Genomic DNA, 14,341 nt, shown 5'->3' on the forward strand with positions numbered 1-14,341 from the left:
TGGCATAACCAATTATCTTACATCAAGACATGCTTACTGTAAGGCACAGTAAAGGCTCCTGTGATGATGGCTCTGCACTGACCCCTAGTGGTGCCCTGCAGTCTCTCTCCTGCAGTTAATAGGAAAGGCAGAAATGAACCCTTCTTCAATTTGTTCTTGCTGTCTCTAGATCTGGTAAAGAGACCCTGAGCTATTCAAATAAAGATGGTCATGGCCGGGTGCGGTGGCTCATGCTTGTAATCCCAGCACTTTGGGAGGCCGAGGCAGGTGGATTACCTGAGGTCAGGAATTCGAGACCAGCCTAGCCAACATGGTGAAACCCCATCTCTACTAAAAATACAAAAATTAGCCAGGCATGGTGGCAGGCACCTGTAATCCCAGCTACTCGGGAGGCTGAGGCGGGAGAATCACTTGAACCCGGGAGGCGGAGGTTGCAGTGAGCCGAAATCACACCATTGCACTCCAGCCTGGGGCACAAGAGCGAGACTACGTCTCAAAAAAAAAAAAAAATGTTAAAGATGGTTACATCCATATGCCAAGGTATTATGTTGCCACTAAAAATTATTTTTTAAAGAATCTTTTGTCAGAGAAAATGTTTCGAATATAACATGAAGTGGGAAAAAAGATACAAAACTACATGTATAGTGTGGTCCAAATTTTGAAATAGATATGTATATATTTATTTAACATATTATATATATGAACTTTTTAAAAAAGACTAGAAGAAAATGTACTAAAATGTTAAAACAGGTTATCTCAGGGTAGTGATGTTATTACTGAGCTTTATATTCTGTAATCATGTTTTCCTTTTTTCTTTCTTTTCTTTTCTTAAGAGATGGGGTCTTCCCGGCCAGGCGTGGTGGCTCACGCCTGTAATCCCAGCACTTTGGGAGGCCGAGGTGTGCGGATCATAAGGTCAGGAGTTTGAGACCAGCCTGGCCAATGTGGTGAAACCCCGTCTCTACTAAAAATATAAAAATTGGCTGGGCGTGGTGGCGGGCGCCTGTAATCCCAGCTACTTGGGAAGCTGAGGCAGGAGAATCATTTGAACCCAGGAGGCGGAGGTTGCAGTGAGCCAAGATCGCACCACTGCACTCCAGCCTGGGCGACAGAGGAAGACTCCGTCTCACAAAAAAAAAAAAAGAGAGAGAGATGGGGTCTTCCTGTGTTAGGCTGGTTTTGAATTCCTGGCTCCTAGGGATCCTCTTGCCTCAGCCTCCCAAAGTGCTGGGATTATAGGTGTGAGCCACTGTGCCCAGCCCCCATGTTTTACTTTTATCAGGTGACATAATTAAAAAAAACAAAAGCTAGTCTCACAGCATCTGAGAGTCTGGGAGTCAGATGCACGTTAAAGTCAGAGGAATGGGGTGCGGTGCTGGCTTGGCTTGCTTTGCCTTATCTTTGGTCATTGTCTTAGCAACATAAAATTATTCAAGGTCTTGAAGCCACCTTGGGCTTACCTTCAAGTGTCCTTTTAGTGGGATAGAAGTATCTGTGATAGGCTCTGTTCACAGTCTTGACTGCTATAAGAAGCACTCTTGTGCGTAGCCACCTCCCCTCTGCTAGAGGCCCTGGCTGAATCAAAGAGGAACAGTAAAGGCTCTGCCTCCAACCAACTGTGGAAATTCAGCCATGTGGTTGAGTTACTTTTTTTCTCTGAAACTTATAGCAGTCGATAAAGCTTCAAACTGGAAGAGCCCCCAATTCCCAGACTTATCTGAATCCCCAAAGACACTTCTGGAGACACTCTGTGAAGAGAAAATAAGTCTGGCAAAAGGGAATGCGATGATAGATCCACAATACTCTCTTTCTTTTCCTTTTCCTTTCCTTTCTTTCTTTTTTTTTTTTTTTTTTGTGTGTGTGTGTGTGTGTGTGTGTGTGTGTGTGACAGGGTCTAACTTTGTCAGCCAAGCTGGAGTGCAGTGGCACAACCATCGCTCGCTGCAGCCTCAACCTCTCAGGCTCAAGCAATCCTTCCGCCTCAGCCTCCTTGCATGCCACCATGCCCAGTTATTTTATGTTTTGTAGAGATGGGGTATTGCTATGTTGACAGGGCTGGTCTTGAACGCCTAGGCTCTAGTGATCCTCCCATCTTGGCCTCCCAAAGTGCTGGGATTACAGGTATGAGCCATCAGCCTGGTGCCACACTACTCTTAACTGAAATTATTCTATGTCCAGCCAGTGAACAGGATAGCATTTTTACTTCTTTATTCTTTTTATTTTTTGTGTATGCCCAAAAGGTAACATTTATTGTCTTTAAAAAGGCAAATCTTACATAAATAAATACCAACAACAACAACAACAAAATTCCCATTTAATTCTACCTCCTAAGATACAACCACCATTAACGATTTATATTTTTCCACTCTTTGGAGCCAGTCTGCTAGGGACCAAATTCTAGCTCTGCCAACAGCTAGCAACCTTGGACAAGAACTTAACCTCTTTGTACATGCTTCTTTACCTGTAAAATGGGGGTAATGATAGTACCGATTACATGTGGCTGTTTTGAGAATTAAATAAGTTAATATATGTTAAGCACTTGAAACAGCACCTGGCAATAGTTAAGTGTTCAATAAATGTTGGCCTTTTTCTAAGTGTGAATGAGCATTTTTTTTTTCATTAAAAAAATGTTTTGGCCGGGCATGGTGGCTAATGCCTGCAATCCTAGCACTTTGGGAGGCCGAGGCAGGTGGATTGCCTGAGCTCAGGAGTTCAAGACCACCCTGGGGGCAACATGGTGAAACCCCACATCCACTAAAATACAAAAATTAGATGGGCTTGGTGGTGCTTGCCTGTAATCCCAGCTACTCGGGAGGCTGAGGCAGGAGAATTGCTTGAACCCAGGAGGCAGAGGTTGCAGTGAGATTGCACCACTGCACTCCAGCCTGGGCCACAGAGCAAAACTCTGTCTCAAAAAAAAAAAAATTTTTTTTTTTAATTAATATGGGATCTTGCCATGTTGCCCAGGCCAGTCTTGAACTCCTGGGCTCAAGTGATCCTCCCAGCTTGGCCTCCCAAAATGCTGGGATTATAGGTGTGAGCCGCTTTGCCTGGCCAGCTTCTTTTTTTTTTTTTTTTTTTTTTTTTTAAATAGACATGGAGTCTCAGTATGTTGGACAGGCATATCAGCGTCTTGATACGTAGTTTTGAACTCATGGCCTGAAGCAATTCTGCCTCAGCCTCCCAAAGTGTTGAGATTACAGGCATAAGCCACCACACCTGGCCTGAATGAGCATTTTTTAAAACTGAAAAGTGATCATGCTATATACTTTGATTTAACCTTTTTTTTTTTTCACTTCACAATATATCCTGGTTACCTTTTAGTATTAGTATGGAGAGGTCTCTTCATTCTTTTTAATAGCTACATAACTTTTTTGGTATTAACGTGTCATAATTTAACCAGTCTCCTATCAATGGGCATTTGGATTGTCTGTTTTAAAAAAGATGCTAGGGCCGGGCATGGTGGCTCACACCTGTAATCCCAGCACTTCAAGAGGCTGAGGCGGGCAGATCGCTTGAGCCCAAAGAGTTTGAGACCAGCCTGGGCAACATGGCAAAACCCTGTCTCTACAAAACATACAAAAGTTAGCAGGGCATGGTGGTGTGCACCTGTAGTCCCAGCTACTTGGGAGGCTGGAGTGGGAAGATTGAGCCCAGGAGGTCGAGGCTGCAGTGAGCTATGATTGCACCACTTCACTCCAGCCTGGGTGATGGAGTAAGACTCTGTCTTCAAAAATAAAATGAAAATAAAAAGTCAGGTGTGGTGGCATGCGCCTGTAGTACCAGCTACTGATGAGAGTGAGACAGGAGGATCCCTTGAACCCGGGAGGTTGAGCTTGCGGTAAGCTATGACTGCGCCACTGTACTCCAGTCTGGATGACAGCAAGACCTTGTCTCAAAAAAGAATTTTTGGCTGGGCACAGTGGCTCATGCCTGTAATCCCAGCACTTTGGGCGGCCAAGGCGAGTGGATCACGAGGTCAGGAGATTAAGACCATCCTTGCTAACACGATGAAATCCCGTCTCTACTAAAAATACAAAAAGTTAGCCAGGTATGGTGGCAGGCACCTGTAGTCCCAGCTACTTGGGAGGCTGAGGCAGGAGAATGGTGTGAACCTGGGAGGCGGAGCTTGCAGTGAGCCGAGATCATGCCACTGCACTCCAGCCTGGGTGACAGAGCGAGACTCCGTCTCACAAAAAAAAAAAAAAAAAAAAGAAGATAAAAGACTGCATATACCTAAAAGGGAACATTATGGAAATTACATTCAATTACTAACATCTCCATTTGAGGTTCACTTACTCATTTGACAAATATTTGTTTTTTAATGTACTATGAAAGATGATAGGCATGCTGATTTGAAAGCAGCTTCTGTCTTTATGCTTAATTTGGTTGTTTTGTTTTGCTTTGTTTTGTTTTGTTTGAGGGTCTGGCCCTGTCATCTAGGCTGGCGTGCAGTGGTAGGATCATAGCTCACTGTAGCCTTACCTCCTGAGTTCAAGCAGTTCTCCCTCCTCAGCTTCTTGAGTAGCTAGGACTACAGGCACACGCCACCATACCTGGATAATTTTAAATTTTTTCTGTAGAGACGAGGTCTAACTATGTTGCCCAGACTGGTCTCAAACTCCTGGCGTCAAGCAATCCTCCCTCATTAGCCTCCCAAAATGTTAGGATTACAGACATATGAGCCACTACACCTGGCCTTTTTATACATACTTGGTTAAAGACAATTATTAGAGAGCAGGACACGTGCTTTGATGAAGAAAGTACCCAGTGCTCTGACAGCATGTCTGAGGGCCTTAATCCGGACTTGGAGGTGTCTGTCTGAGAAGGCTTCCTGGAGAGAATGCTGTATAGGCTTAGCTCTTCCCTGAAAGAATGGAGGTGGGGGCCGGGCGCGGTGGCTCACACCTGTAATCCCAGCACTTTGGGAGGCCGAGGCGGCAGATCACAAGGTCAGGAGATCGAGACCATCCTGGCTAACGTGGTGAAACCCCATCTCTACTAAAAAAAAATACAAAAAATTAGCCGGGCATGGTGGCAGGCACCTGTAGTCCCAGCTACTCGGGAGGCTGAGGCAGGAGAATGGCATGAACCCGGGAGGCGGAGCTTGCACCACTGCACTCCAGCCTGGGTGACAGAGTGAGACTTCGTCTCAAAAAAAAAAAAAAAAGAAAAGAATGGAGGTGGGAGCAGAAGCAAAGAGGATTTCATGCAGAGAACATAGCACACGGAGAGGTATAGAAGCAAAAGAAATTCATATTTGAGGAATTGCTGGTGGTTCTATGTGGCTGGGGCATAGAATTTGAATAATGGGGTTAACTATTATAGTTAAGGTGGAAATAGAAGGACGTGTGGCTGAAGAAGAAGGTATGGGTTGGGTCCTGAAGGACCTTCTTAACTACATTCACATATATGACTTATCCTAAGGGTGATGGGAAACTTTTTAGGGAGGGTATGGCAGAATCAGGTGTCCATTTCAGAAAGATCACTCTGTGATGTGAATATATGTTGAGAGGCTGTTACGCTTAAGTCATGCAGGTAAGAGATTTTGGTGGTTTGAACTAGGGTGGTGAAATCGGATGGGAGAGGAATGGACAGACTGGAGACTTGTTCAAGATTGGCTATGGGGGAAAAGAAATGGAGAGAAAGAGCTCTCTGATCATTTGAAGGTATCTAACTTGGGAAACTGGAGAGGGACGGAGGAAATATAGAATTATGGGGGAAAATGATTTCAGTTTGGACCCAGAATTGGAGGTTCCTGTGGGACACCCATGTCTGTGGAGCTCAGAAGAAAGACCTCCCTAAGCTAGAGATACAGTTGAGATTCTGGAATCCTCAGCGCATACGGTAACTGCAGTATGGGAATGTTTGAGATGGCTGGTTGAGACACAGACAGTGCAAATGAAGCCACAAAGAAGGCAGTTGTAAGAAAGGTAGAAGGTAAATCAGAAGGTTGTTTTCAGCTAAAGACTCAGGTAGATGTACTGCAGTTCTCTATGTGTGAGGCACTATTCTAAGTGCTGGTGATAGAGCAGTAAGCAGGACAAAATTCCTGCTCCTGCATACCTTATGTTTGTGGTAGTTGGAGTAGAGCAAACAAATAAATATATAATTTTAGCCACTGAGAAAAAAAAACAAGGAAAAAATACACAAATACAGAATGATGGAAGGGAGGAGTCATTTTGGATGGAGTGATAAGAAATGACTTAAAAGCAGACGTTTGAGCAGAGACTTGAATAAACTGCAGAAATGAGAACATCTTGGCTTGGTAGTTTCAAAGAATGGAAAGAAGGCCAGAGTGGCTAGAGGACAGTGATGGAGGGACAGGATGGAGGGGCCAGCTCCTATTGGGCCTGGCAGGTCATGACAAAGAATTGGGGTTTTATTCTGAGTGTGATGGGAGGGAAGCCATTGGAGGGTTGACAGTGGGCAGGGGGTAGGGTGGCATGATCCGAATTACATTTTACAAGGATGACTCTGGTTGCTAATGGGGAATCATTTGTTGGGCTGCCACAGAAGAAACAATGGAGGCCAGATGGGAGTCTGGGGCAGTCATTCAGGAGAGTAGGTGGTGGCTTGGATAAGGTGGGTGGGATGAGAAGTGGTTGGATTCAGGTGTGTGTGTGTGTGTGTGTGTGTGTGTTTATTTTTATTTTTTTTGAGACAGGGTTTCACTCTATTGCTCAGGCTGGAGTGCAGTGGCACAATCTCGGCTTACTGCAACCTCTGCCTTCCAGGTTCAAGCGATTCTCCTGCCTCAGCCTCCAAGTAGCTAGGATTACAGGCCACCACACCTGGCTAATTTTTATATTTTTAATAGAGATGGGGTTTCACCATATTGGCCAAGCTGGTTTCGAACTCCTGACCTCAGGTGATCCACCTGCCCTGGCCTCCCAAAGCGCTGGGATTACAGGTGTGAGTCACCACGTCCGACCTGATTCAGATACATTTTGAAGTGGGAGCTGAAAAGATTTGCTGCATGTTTGGACATATGGGTGTCAGGGAGAGGGAATAATCAAGGAACACTCCTAGGTTTGTACAGAGGGTCTCTGACTTACTATGGTTCGGCTTATAGTTTTTTGTGTGTGTGTGTTTTTTTTTTGAGATGGAGCTTTGCTTTTGTTGCCCAGGCTGGAGTGCAATGGCATGATCTTGGCTCACTGCAACCTCTGTCTCCTGGATTCAAGCAATTGTCCTGCCTCAGCCTCCCAAGTAGCTGGGATTACAGGTGTGCGCCACGATGCCCAGTTAATTTTTTATTTTTAGTAGAGATAGGGTTTTACCATGTTGGTCAGGCTGGTCTCGAACTCCTGACCTCAAGTGATCCACCCACCTCAGCCTCCCAAAGTGCTGGGATTACAGGCATGAGCCACTGTGCCCGGCCTCAGCTTATGATTTTTGACGTTACGATGGTTCAAAAGCAACACACAGTTCAGTAGAAACTGTGCTTTGAGTACAACCATTCTGTTTTTCATTTTCAGTACAGTATTTGGTAAATTACATGAGCTATTCAAAACTTTCTTATAAAATAGGCTTTGTGTTAGATGATTTTGTCCAACTGTAGGCTAACTTAAGTGTTTGAGCATGCTTAAGATAGGCTTGGCTAAGCTATGATGTTCGGTAGGTTAGGTGTATTGAATGCATTTTCTACTTAACAATTGTTCATCTGATGGTTTATCTGGACATGGCCCCATTGTAAGTCGAGCAGCATCTGTGCTTTAGCAATTGGGAAAACAGAAAGGAGCATGGCGGCTCACACCTGTAATTCCAGCAGTTTGGGAAGTTGAGGTGGGAAGATTGCTTGAGCCCAGGAGTTTGAGACCAGCTTGGGCAAAACGGTGGGACACCCCCAACTCTACAAAAAAATTTTTTTACAAAGGCTCTACTCTACCTGACAATATCTTATTCCTTAGTATTTAATTTCTCTTCTTAGGGAGAATTTAAATTTAATTAAGTAATTCAAATTAAAATTTTTTCCTGGCAGGGGTGGATAATGAAAAAAAGTTTGAGAAACACTGGCCTAGTGCAAGAACATGGCCTTTGGGAGTCACACAGGCTTGGTATGAATCCTGGCTCCACTACTTGGACAGAGTGCTTAACCTAAGCTTCACTTTCATTGTTTAAATGCCCACAGTATTGGCATAATAACCTTAGAGTTATTGGAAAAATTAAATGCAATGACGTGCCTGTTATATTGATAAATACTAATTTTCTTTCCCCTTTATCCCCGCTTTCAAGAATAGAGATTATTATAGTTAAGGAACTCCAGTAAACTGGGTAGAGACCAAATCAAGTGTGAATATGGCAGGCTTAAGCTTGTTGGAAGAAAAAGAAAACAGGACAAGGGGGCTGATTAAATATACGGAGATGAGTGTAAAGAAATAAGGGAGGCTGCTTGCGGTGGCTCACGCCTGTAATCCCAGCACTTTGGGAGGCCAAGGCTGGCGGATCACCTGAGGTCTGGAGTTCAAGACCAGCCTGGGCAACATGGTGAAACCCCGTCTCTACTAAAAATTCAAAAATTAGCCGGGGGTGGTAGCGCACGCCTGTTAATCCCAGCTACTTGAGAGGCTAAAGCAGGAGAATTGCTTGAACACGGGAGACGGAGGTTGCAGTGAGCCGAGATCGCGCCACTGCACTCCAGCCTGGACGACAGTGCGAGACTCCGTCTCAAAAAATAAAAAAGAAAAAGAAAAGAAATAGGGAAGAGCCCAAGGTAGTTCTTAAGGGATTTGACACTCAAGGCAAAGCCACCACTAAATGTTCTTAGTGGACAGTGGACAATGACATCTGAGAAAGATTATTCTGGAGCCTGACATATTACACTGGAACAGAGGCCGGAGAAAGGAGCCCAAATTAATTGTGGTGGACTTGGAATCTGAAGATCTGGGTGTATAAAATGTTGAACAATGAAAAGGTTGGGGAAATTAATTATGGTCCCTTTAATTTTGAAACATCATGCAATCAGTACAATTGTTTTGGAAAGATATTTGGTGGCACGGGAAAACAGAATAAAATGTAAGCGTACTACAAAACAATACAAAGGCATTTTTGTCAAACGCCTATCTAGGTAGGAAATAGATTATCTCTGGGGTGGGATCTTTTCTTTTTCATAGTTTTCTGCATTTTTCAATTTTCCTACAAAAAGCTTGTGTTGCTTTTATAAGAAAAAAGTTATTTTCTGAAAGAACCTCTGGCGGAACTCAGATTTCCAGGGACCCACATGCCAGCACTACCCCAGCCTCGGGTGTCTGAGGTACCCAGACCAGAGGGTGTGGCCCTGGAGGTGTGAGACTTAGGGAAAGCTGGGCTGGGCCGGCCGCCTCTGCCCGGGGCAAGAGCAGCGTCGGGACCGGAGGACCAATCGGGGGATGGGGCCGTAGAGGTTGCCGCGCGCCGGGAAGTACTCAGGCCAGACCCTCCCCACTCGTTACACGCCCCGTGCTGGGCAAGGGGAGGAGCAGGACGCCACCCTCTGGAACCACCCAGATCGCTGGGGCCTCGGAGAACCCGGAGGGCGGAAGGCCTGAGTGCCCCCTCCAGCCGCCTACTCCTCCCCCCAGCCCCAAAGTAGCCGGCGGGGAGCTGCGCCAGCCCGCGCGCCCGCCGAGCCTTCGGTGACTGACGGGAGGTGGGAATGTGGGCGGAGCCTCACGCCGGAGCTGTGATTGGAGCAAGCAACACCTCCCAATCTCTCCCAAGAGGGGGAGACAGCGCCAGAGAGGGATGCTCAGAGGCGGGGGCTTAGAGGCCTCTACGTGATTGGCTAGCAGTGCAGGGAGCCGGGCGCTGTCCCGATGATTGGCAGGCGCAAGACAGCCCTCGGAAACCGCCTTGGCTTCGCCCATTGGCATCCTGTGAGAGTAGGCGGGATCGGTTCATCGTGTGGTGCTGATGATTAGCTGGCCGCTGAGAGTTAGGGTGTTGGAAGAGAGTTGGGGGGGGACGGCGGGGGCAGCCAACTTCCTTCTTGTTATTGGCTGGTGAGGTGGGTGGGGGTGGTGCGACGGCCCAGCGCCTGCCTGGGATTGGTGGGCGCCGGCGTGAGTGACAGACGGGGGGCGAGCTGCGCGACCAGCGGTTTGTTTTTCGGAGCGTTCCTGAGGTGGAGAACGGTGGCCGGACGGAGAGACTGCGGGTCTGAGGGACTGGCGGGCGAGCGGGTCGAGCGGCGCCGCCGAGGCCGGGCTGGGCCGAGCCCAGGAGCGCCCGGGATGTAGCGGGCCACCCTGCCGATGCCACAGCGCCCGGCCGCGGGCGGAGCCGGAGCCGGAGCCTGGGGAGGCGGCGGGGGCCCAGAGCGCAGCCCGCGCCCCCCGCGCGGAGCCAGGCCCGCTGCCGTCCCCGCCGCCCGGGCCCCCGGCATGCAGCCCCGGCTGCGGAGGTGACACTCACGGACCTTAGCCACCGCCGCCGCCATCGCCACCATGGGTAAGTGTCGCCACCGCCCCGGCCTGTGCCCGCGCTGCTTCGCGACGCCCCGCCCCGGGCTGAGGGAGGAGGACCCTGGGCCACCGCCTGACAGGCATGGACAGCCTGCCGGGCCCGGGGTTGCTGACCGCCGGCCGCCCGCCTGCCCGCCCGCCCCGCTCGCAAGCCGCGGCCCGGGCGGGGGTTCTGGCTCCGCGGGGCGGCCCGGCCGGCAGAGCCCGCTCGGCAGCCCTCCTTCCGGGCGGCGCGGCGGGCGCATCCCGGGAAAGCGGCGGCGGGACCGAGGGCCCGTGCTCCGCGGGGCAGCCTGGCCCGAACGAGCCGGACCGCGAGCCCGAGGGCGGGGGAGCAAGAGCGCAGTGTGGGGCCCGGGCTGGAGGCTGCCGCAGGCCCAGCTGCTGTTGTGTCTTTTCCTTGATTTGCTTTTTTTTCCTGCCTGTGTCATTTCCTTCCCTTTGCTCACACAGGCCGGCCTGTGAGAGTTCCCGGGGCTTGCTCTCCAGCCCTGTGCGCGCCCCAGCGCAGGGGGGAGGGCGTGCGGGGCTCGGCTAGGAGGCGATTAAACTGGAACTGTGATCAAGCGCGCGGTTGACAAATGCGTGCTGCACGCAGATTGCTGGGGGTCAGGAGTTGGTCGGATGCTGCCAGTTAGAATTCACATCCTACTTTTTGAAAAATCCTGTTGCAGGGTTTTAATCCATTATTTTTTTCTTGCGGTGTCCCTGAAATTATGTAACTTTTGAAAGAAACATTTGCTACACAAAAGAATTTCTCTGAAATCACTTCCTTTTTGTCAGTATTTGCAATTTCTACTGTGAAGATGTAATCTAAGGAAAGCTTTTAATGTCTTCCGCACGTAGCAGTTGAGTTGAATTATATTCCATATCGTTTTTGGTAATTTAGCAAATGACTACTGGACTAGACTAAGAAATAACATTTTTAACGTTCTTTATTTCTCCTGTCCAGACAGGTGTTGTGATACTGTTGTCACAAGTTTTGCAAAATATTTGGTATTGCCCTAAATAATAATAAAAGGGTAAACTTCAGTGAGAGGATCGTTTGCAAAACCTTCCGTTGCTTCTGTGAAGTGCCCCATGTGAAGAGGGAGCCTTGATGTTTGCCTTGCCCTATAGCAAGGTCAAGTCCTTTTTGTAGGAGGTTAACTGTATGCTATGTCAAATTCGCCAGATATTGTTTTGTGACCCATCTCTACACCCTGGCTTTGAATGAATTGCCTTGTTCTAGTTCATGCTGTCCCTCATACAGTATGAGAAGGGTTTGTTCATTTGCTGGGCTTACTGTTTCCTTCTCATGCTTTCCTTCAGAAGTACGTGCTCTTCTGAGGGAAGGTCTGCTGTGAGAGTGGACATAAAAGGAACCCAGTAAGGCCTGGTATTTAAATATATAATTGAAATGTTTATTGAATTGTTTTATAGATGAGACACAGAATTCTTGTCTACCGTAGGATTCAAACATTTATCTTGTATTATAGATTTTGAATAAATCTTCGAGTTGATTTATGAGCCTGTGTTGTGATAGTCTTTCTTACAAGTCTTTTTTCTTGTCCTGTGGAGGCAGCTGTTACTCCCAAAAGAGAGTGTGAAATACTTAAGGGTATGTAGACCATCCACTTCCTACTTTGTTGACTGCTACACCAGTTAGAGTGCCCACATGTGTTGACTACATCTCATTATCTAACATGAAAATAGATATGAACCTGTTTTCACATTTCAAGACATTTTCAAAAAGTTTATAAGTGTGTGAGTATATGGAGACCAATGATGGGGAGGAAGGAAACTATATAGGCTGGGTCTAGAGCCCCAAAGAAAAAAGGACCAGGACCTCAGGATCTTCTCATTTGTCCCCACATCAGTTGTCCCCCTGTCAGTTTTACATGAAGACACATGTAAAAGGAACACGCAAGAGGAATTAACTTGCCTGGTGGCTGCAGTATATTAGGCAAGCTAGTTTAAGAACCACTGCCCTAGCTTTCTTCACTTTCCCCCATACAATTCTCTACATCTTTTTTGTGAGGGGAGAGTAGATGACCTTGATACACTGTTAGAGCTAATATTGAATTCTTCTTGACACCTGGATGTTCAATTTGCTTTGTAGAGAGCTCATTTAGGATATGTATACACAGATACATTCACACACAGTCTGTCTCTTAAATACTAGTTTCCATTTAGGTGATGAAAATTCGAATTCCCAGTTTAGTTAGTTTGCTTTTAGTTGCTGTAGTTCTAAATAAACTCAAAGGATTGATAAGAGAGAAACATAGACTTCTTAGTATTTTAGTTATACTTGTTAAACTCCAGCCTCATGAAGAAAGGACTAAAACTTGAGTCTCTGCCCTGCAGGTTCTTTGGTTAAGTAAGAGTCATATTTTCCTGAGTCGTTCTAAGCCCAAGACTGAAGCCTGTTTGACAACTTGCGTTAATAAAAATAGGTCAGATTTTATATTGTTAGCCCCAATAAATTTCTAGTGGAAATTATTTATCTCAGTAAATAATAGGAAATTTTTTTTTTGGCTTTGATACTATGTGGCTATAAAAAATTGGGATTAACTGGTTGTTTTTTCTTGGTCACTCCAGAATTCATTTCCAGGTTTAGTAATCATAGTGGCAAATGCTGTTCATAATACCTGAGATTGTTTATGTGGTTTTTTTTATAAATGCAGTCTGAAACTTTATATATCACTGAAAAATATGTAACAACTTGGAAATGTTACAGGAAACTATAGTGAATGGAGTACAGGATTACAGATGGTCTGGTTCTGGTTTGAAGTCAAAATTATTGTGACTTACAGACACCTTGTCTAGGGTTCCAAGGCTGTTGGGAGCTCCCTGTTAGAATAGTCTCAATTCAGTTTCGCTAGAATCTGACCACCTATGTAGACTCTGAATAGTTAGCAGCTGTTTTGATTGAAATTTGAATCACAGTTTAATAAATCAACATGGCTATGTCATTACTAGATTTCTGATATTTTTTAAAATGACAATTGGATTTTAAAACTGAATTTTAGGTTAGGCATGGTGGCTTACACCTATAATCCCAGCACTTTGGGAAGCTGAGACTGACTGGTAGATCGCTTGAGCCCAGGAGTTTGAGAGCAGCCTGGGCAACATAGTGAAACCCTGTCTCTACTAAAAACACACAAACTTAGCTGGGCGTAGTGGCATGCCCCTATAGTCCCAGCTACCCAGGAGACCGAGGTGGGAGGATCATCTGAGCCTGGGAGGTTGAGGCTGCAGTGAACCATGATCGTGTCACTGCATTCCAGCCCAGGCAACAAGAGTGAGAGACCCTGTCTTTAAAACAAAAAACAAACAAAAAATAGCTGAATTTTAGGCACCTGTAAAAAGTAAATATCTGTCCAACTGAGCATTACTTAGAGGAATACACAGAGGATAAGATGAGGTTTTTCTGGTTCTATGGAAGCTGTTAATTTATTCTTTGCCCATTTGTTGAATGCCTTCTATGTGCCAGGCATAGTATTAAGCCCTGTACCTGTGTTATCCTGTCCTCAAGAAGTTACAGTTAGGTAAGGTGAAGCAGAAACATGTAAACAATTAAGTGCAAAAGTGTGTAAAGATATACAGGAGAGAGATCAATTCTGTCGTTTTGGTATTGACACATGTAATTCTATAGTCTCCAGTCCTTTAGGTTAATTTCATTAAACATTAAAATGTAGTGGTGATATATATTGATTCTTATGAGGAATAAATGGCTTACTTTATAATATGTGTTTTAAGAATTTGAACCATCAATTAATATTGAATGCCTATTATATCTTAGAAGAGAAAAACGCCAGCATTTGACTTTGAGATTTAGCAAAGGTTCAACCATTTCTTGAAGGATAAAAGTTTCTTATGAATTGAGGGTCTGGCCTTATTTTATATTCTCATTG

The 14,341-nt window shown here is 46.0% G+C and overlaps 1 protein-coding gene across 4 annotated transcripts in view; it reads left to right on the top strand.

Moving 5' to 3' along the window:
• Positions 1 to 10,073: 10,073 nt before the first annotated feature.
• The window catches only part of MAP3K3 (mitogen-activated protein kinase kinase kinase 3), a 74,810-nt gene continuing 70,542 nt past the window's right edge, over positions 10,074 to 14,341 (top strand). For all 4 annotated transcript variants that reach the window (XM_054458953.2, XM_054458954.2, XM_054458955.2 and 1 more), the window contains exon 1: positions 10,074 to 10,431. In XM_054458953.2, coding sequence (XP_054314928.1) covers positions 10,428 to 10,431 — 4 coding nt within the window. In that variant the 5' untranslated portion in view covers positions 10,074 to 10,427. The remainder of the gene's footprint in view (positions 10,432 to 14,341) is intronic.

Source organism: Pongo pygmaeus, chromosome 19 (assembly GCF_028885625.2).
Source record: "Pongo pygmaeus isolate AG05252 chromosome 19, NHGRI_mPonPyg2-v2.0_pri, whole genome shotgun sequence".
In the NCBI taxonomy this organism is placed as follows: Eukaryota; Metazoa; Chordata; class Mammalia; order Primates; family Hominidae; genus Pongo; species Pongo pygmaeus.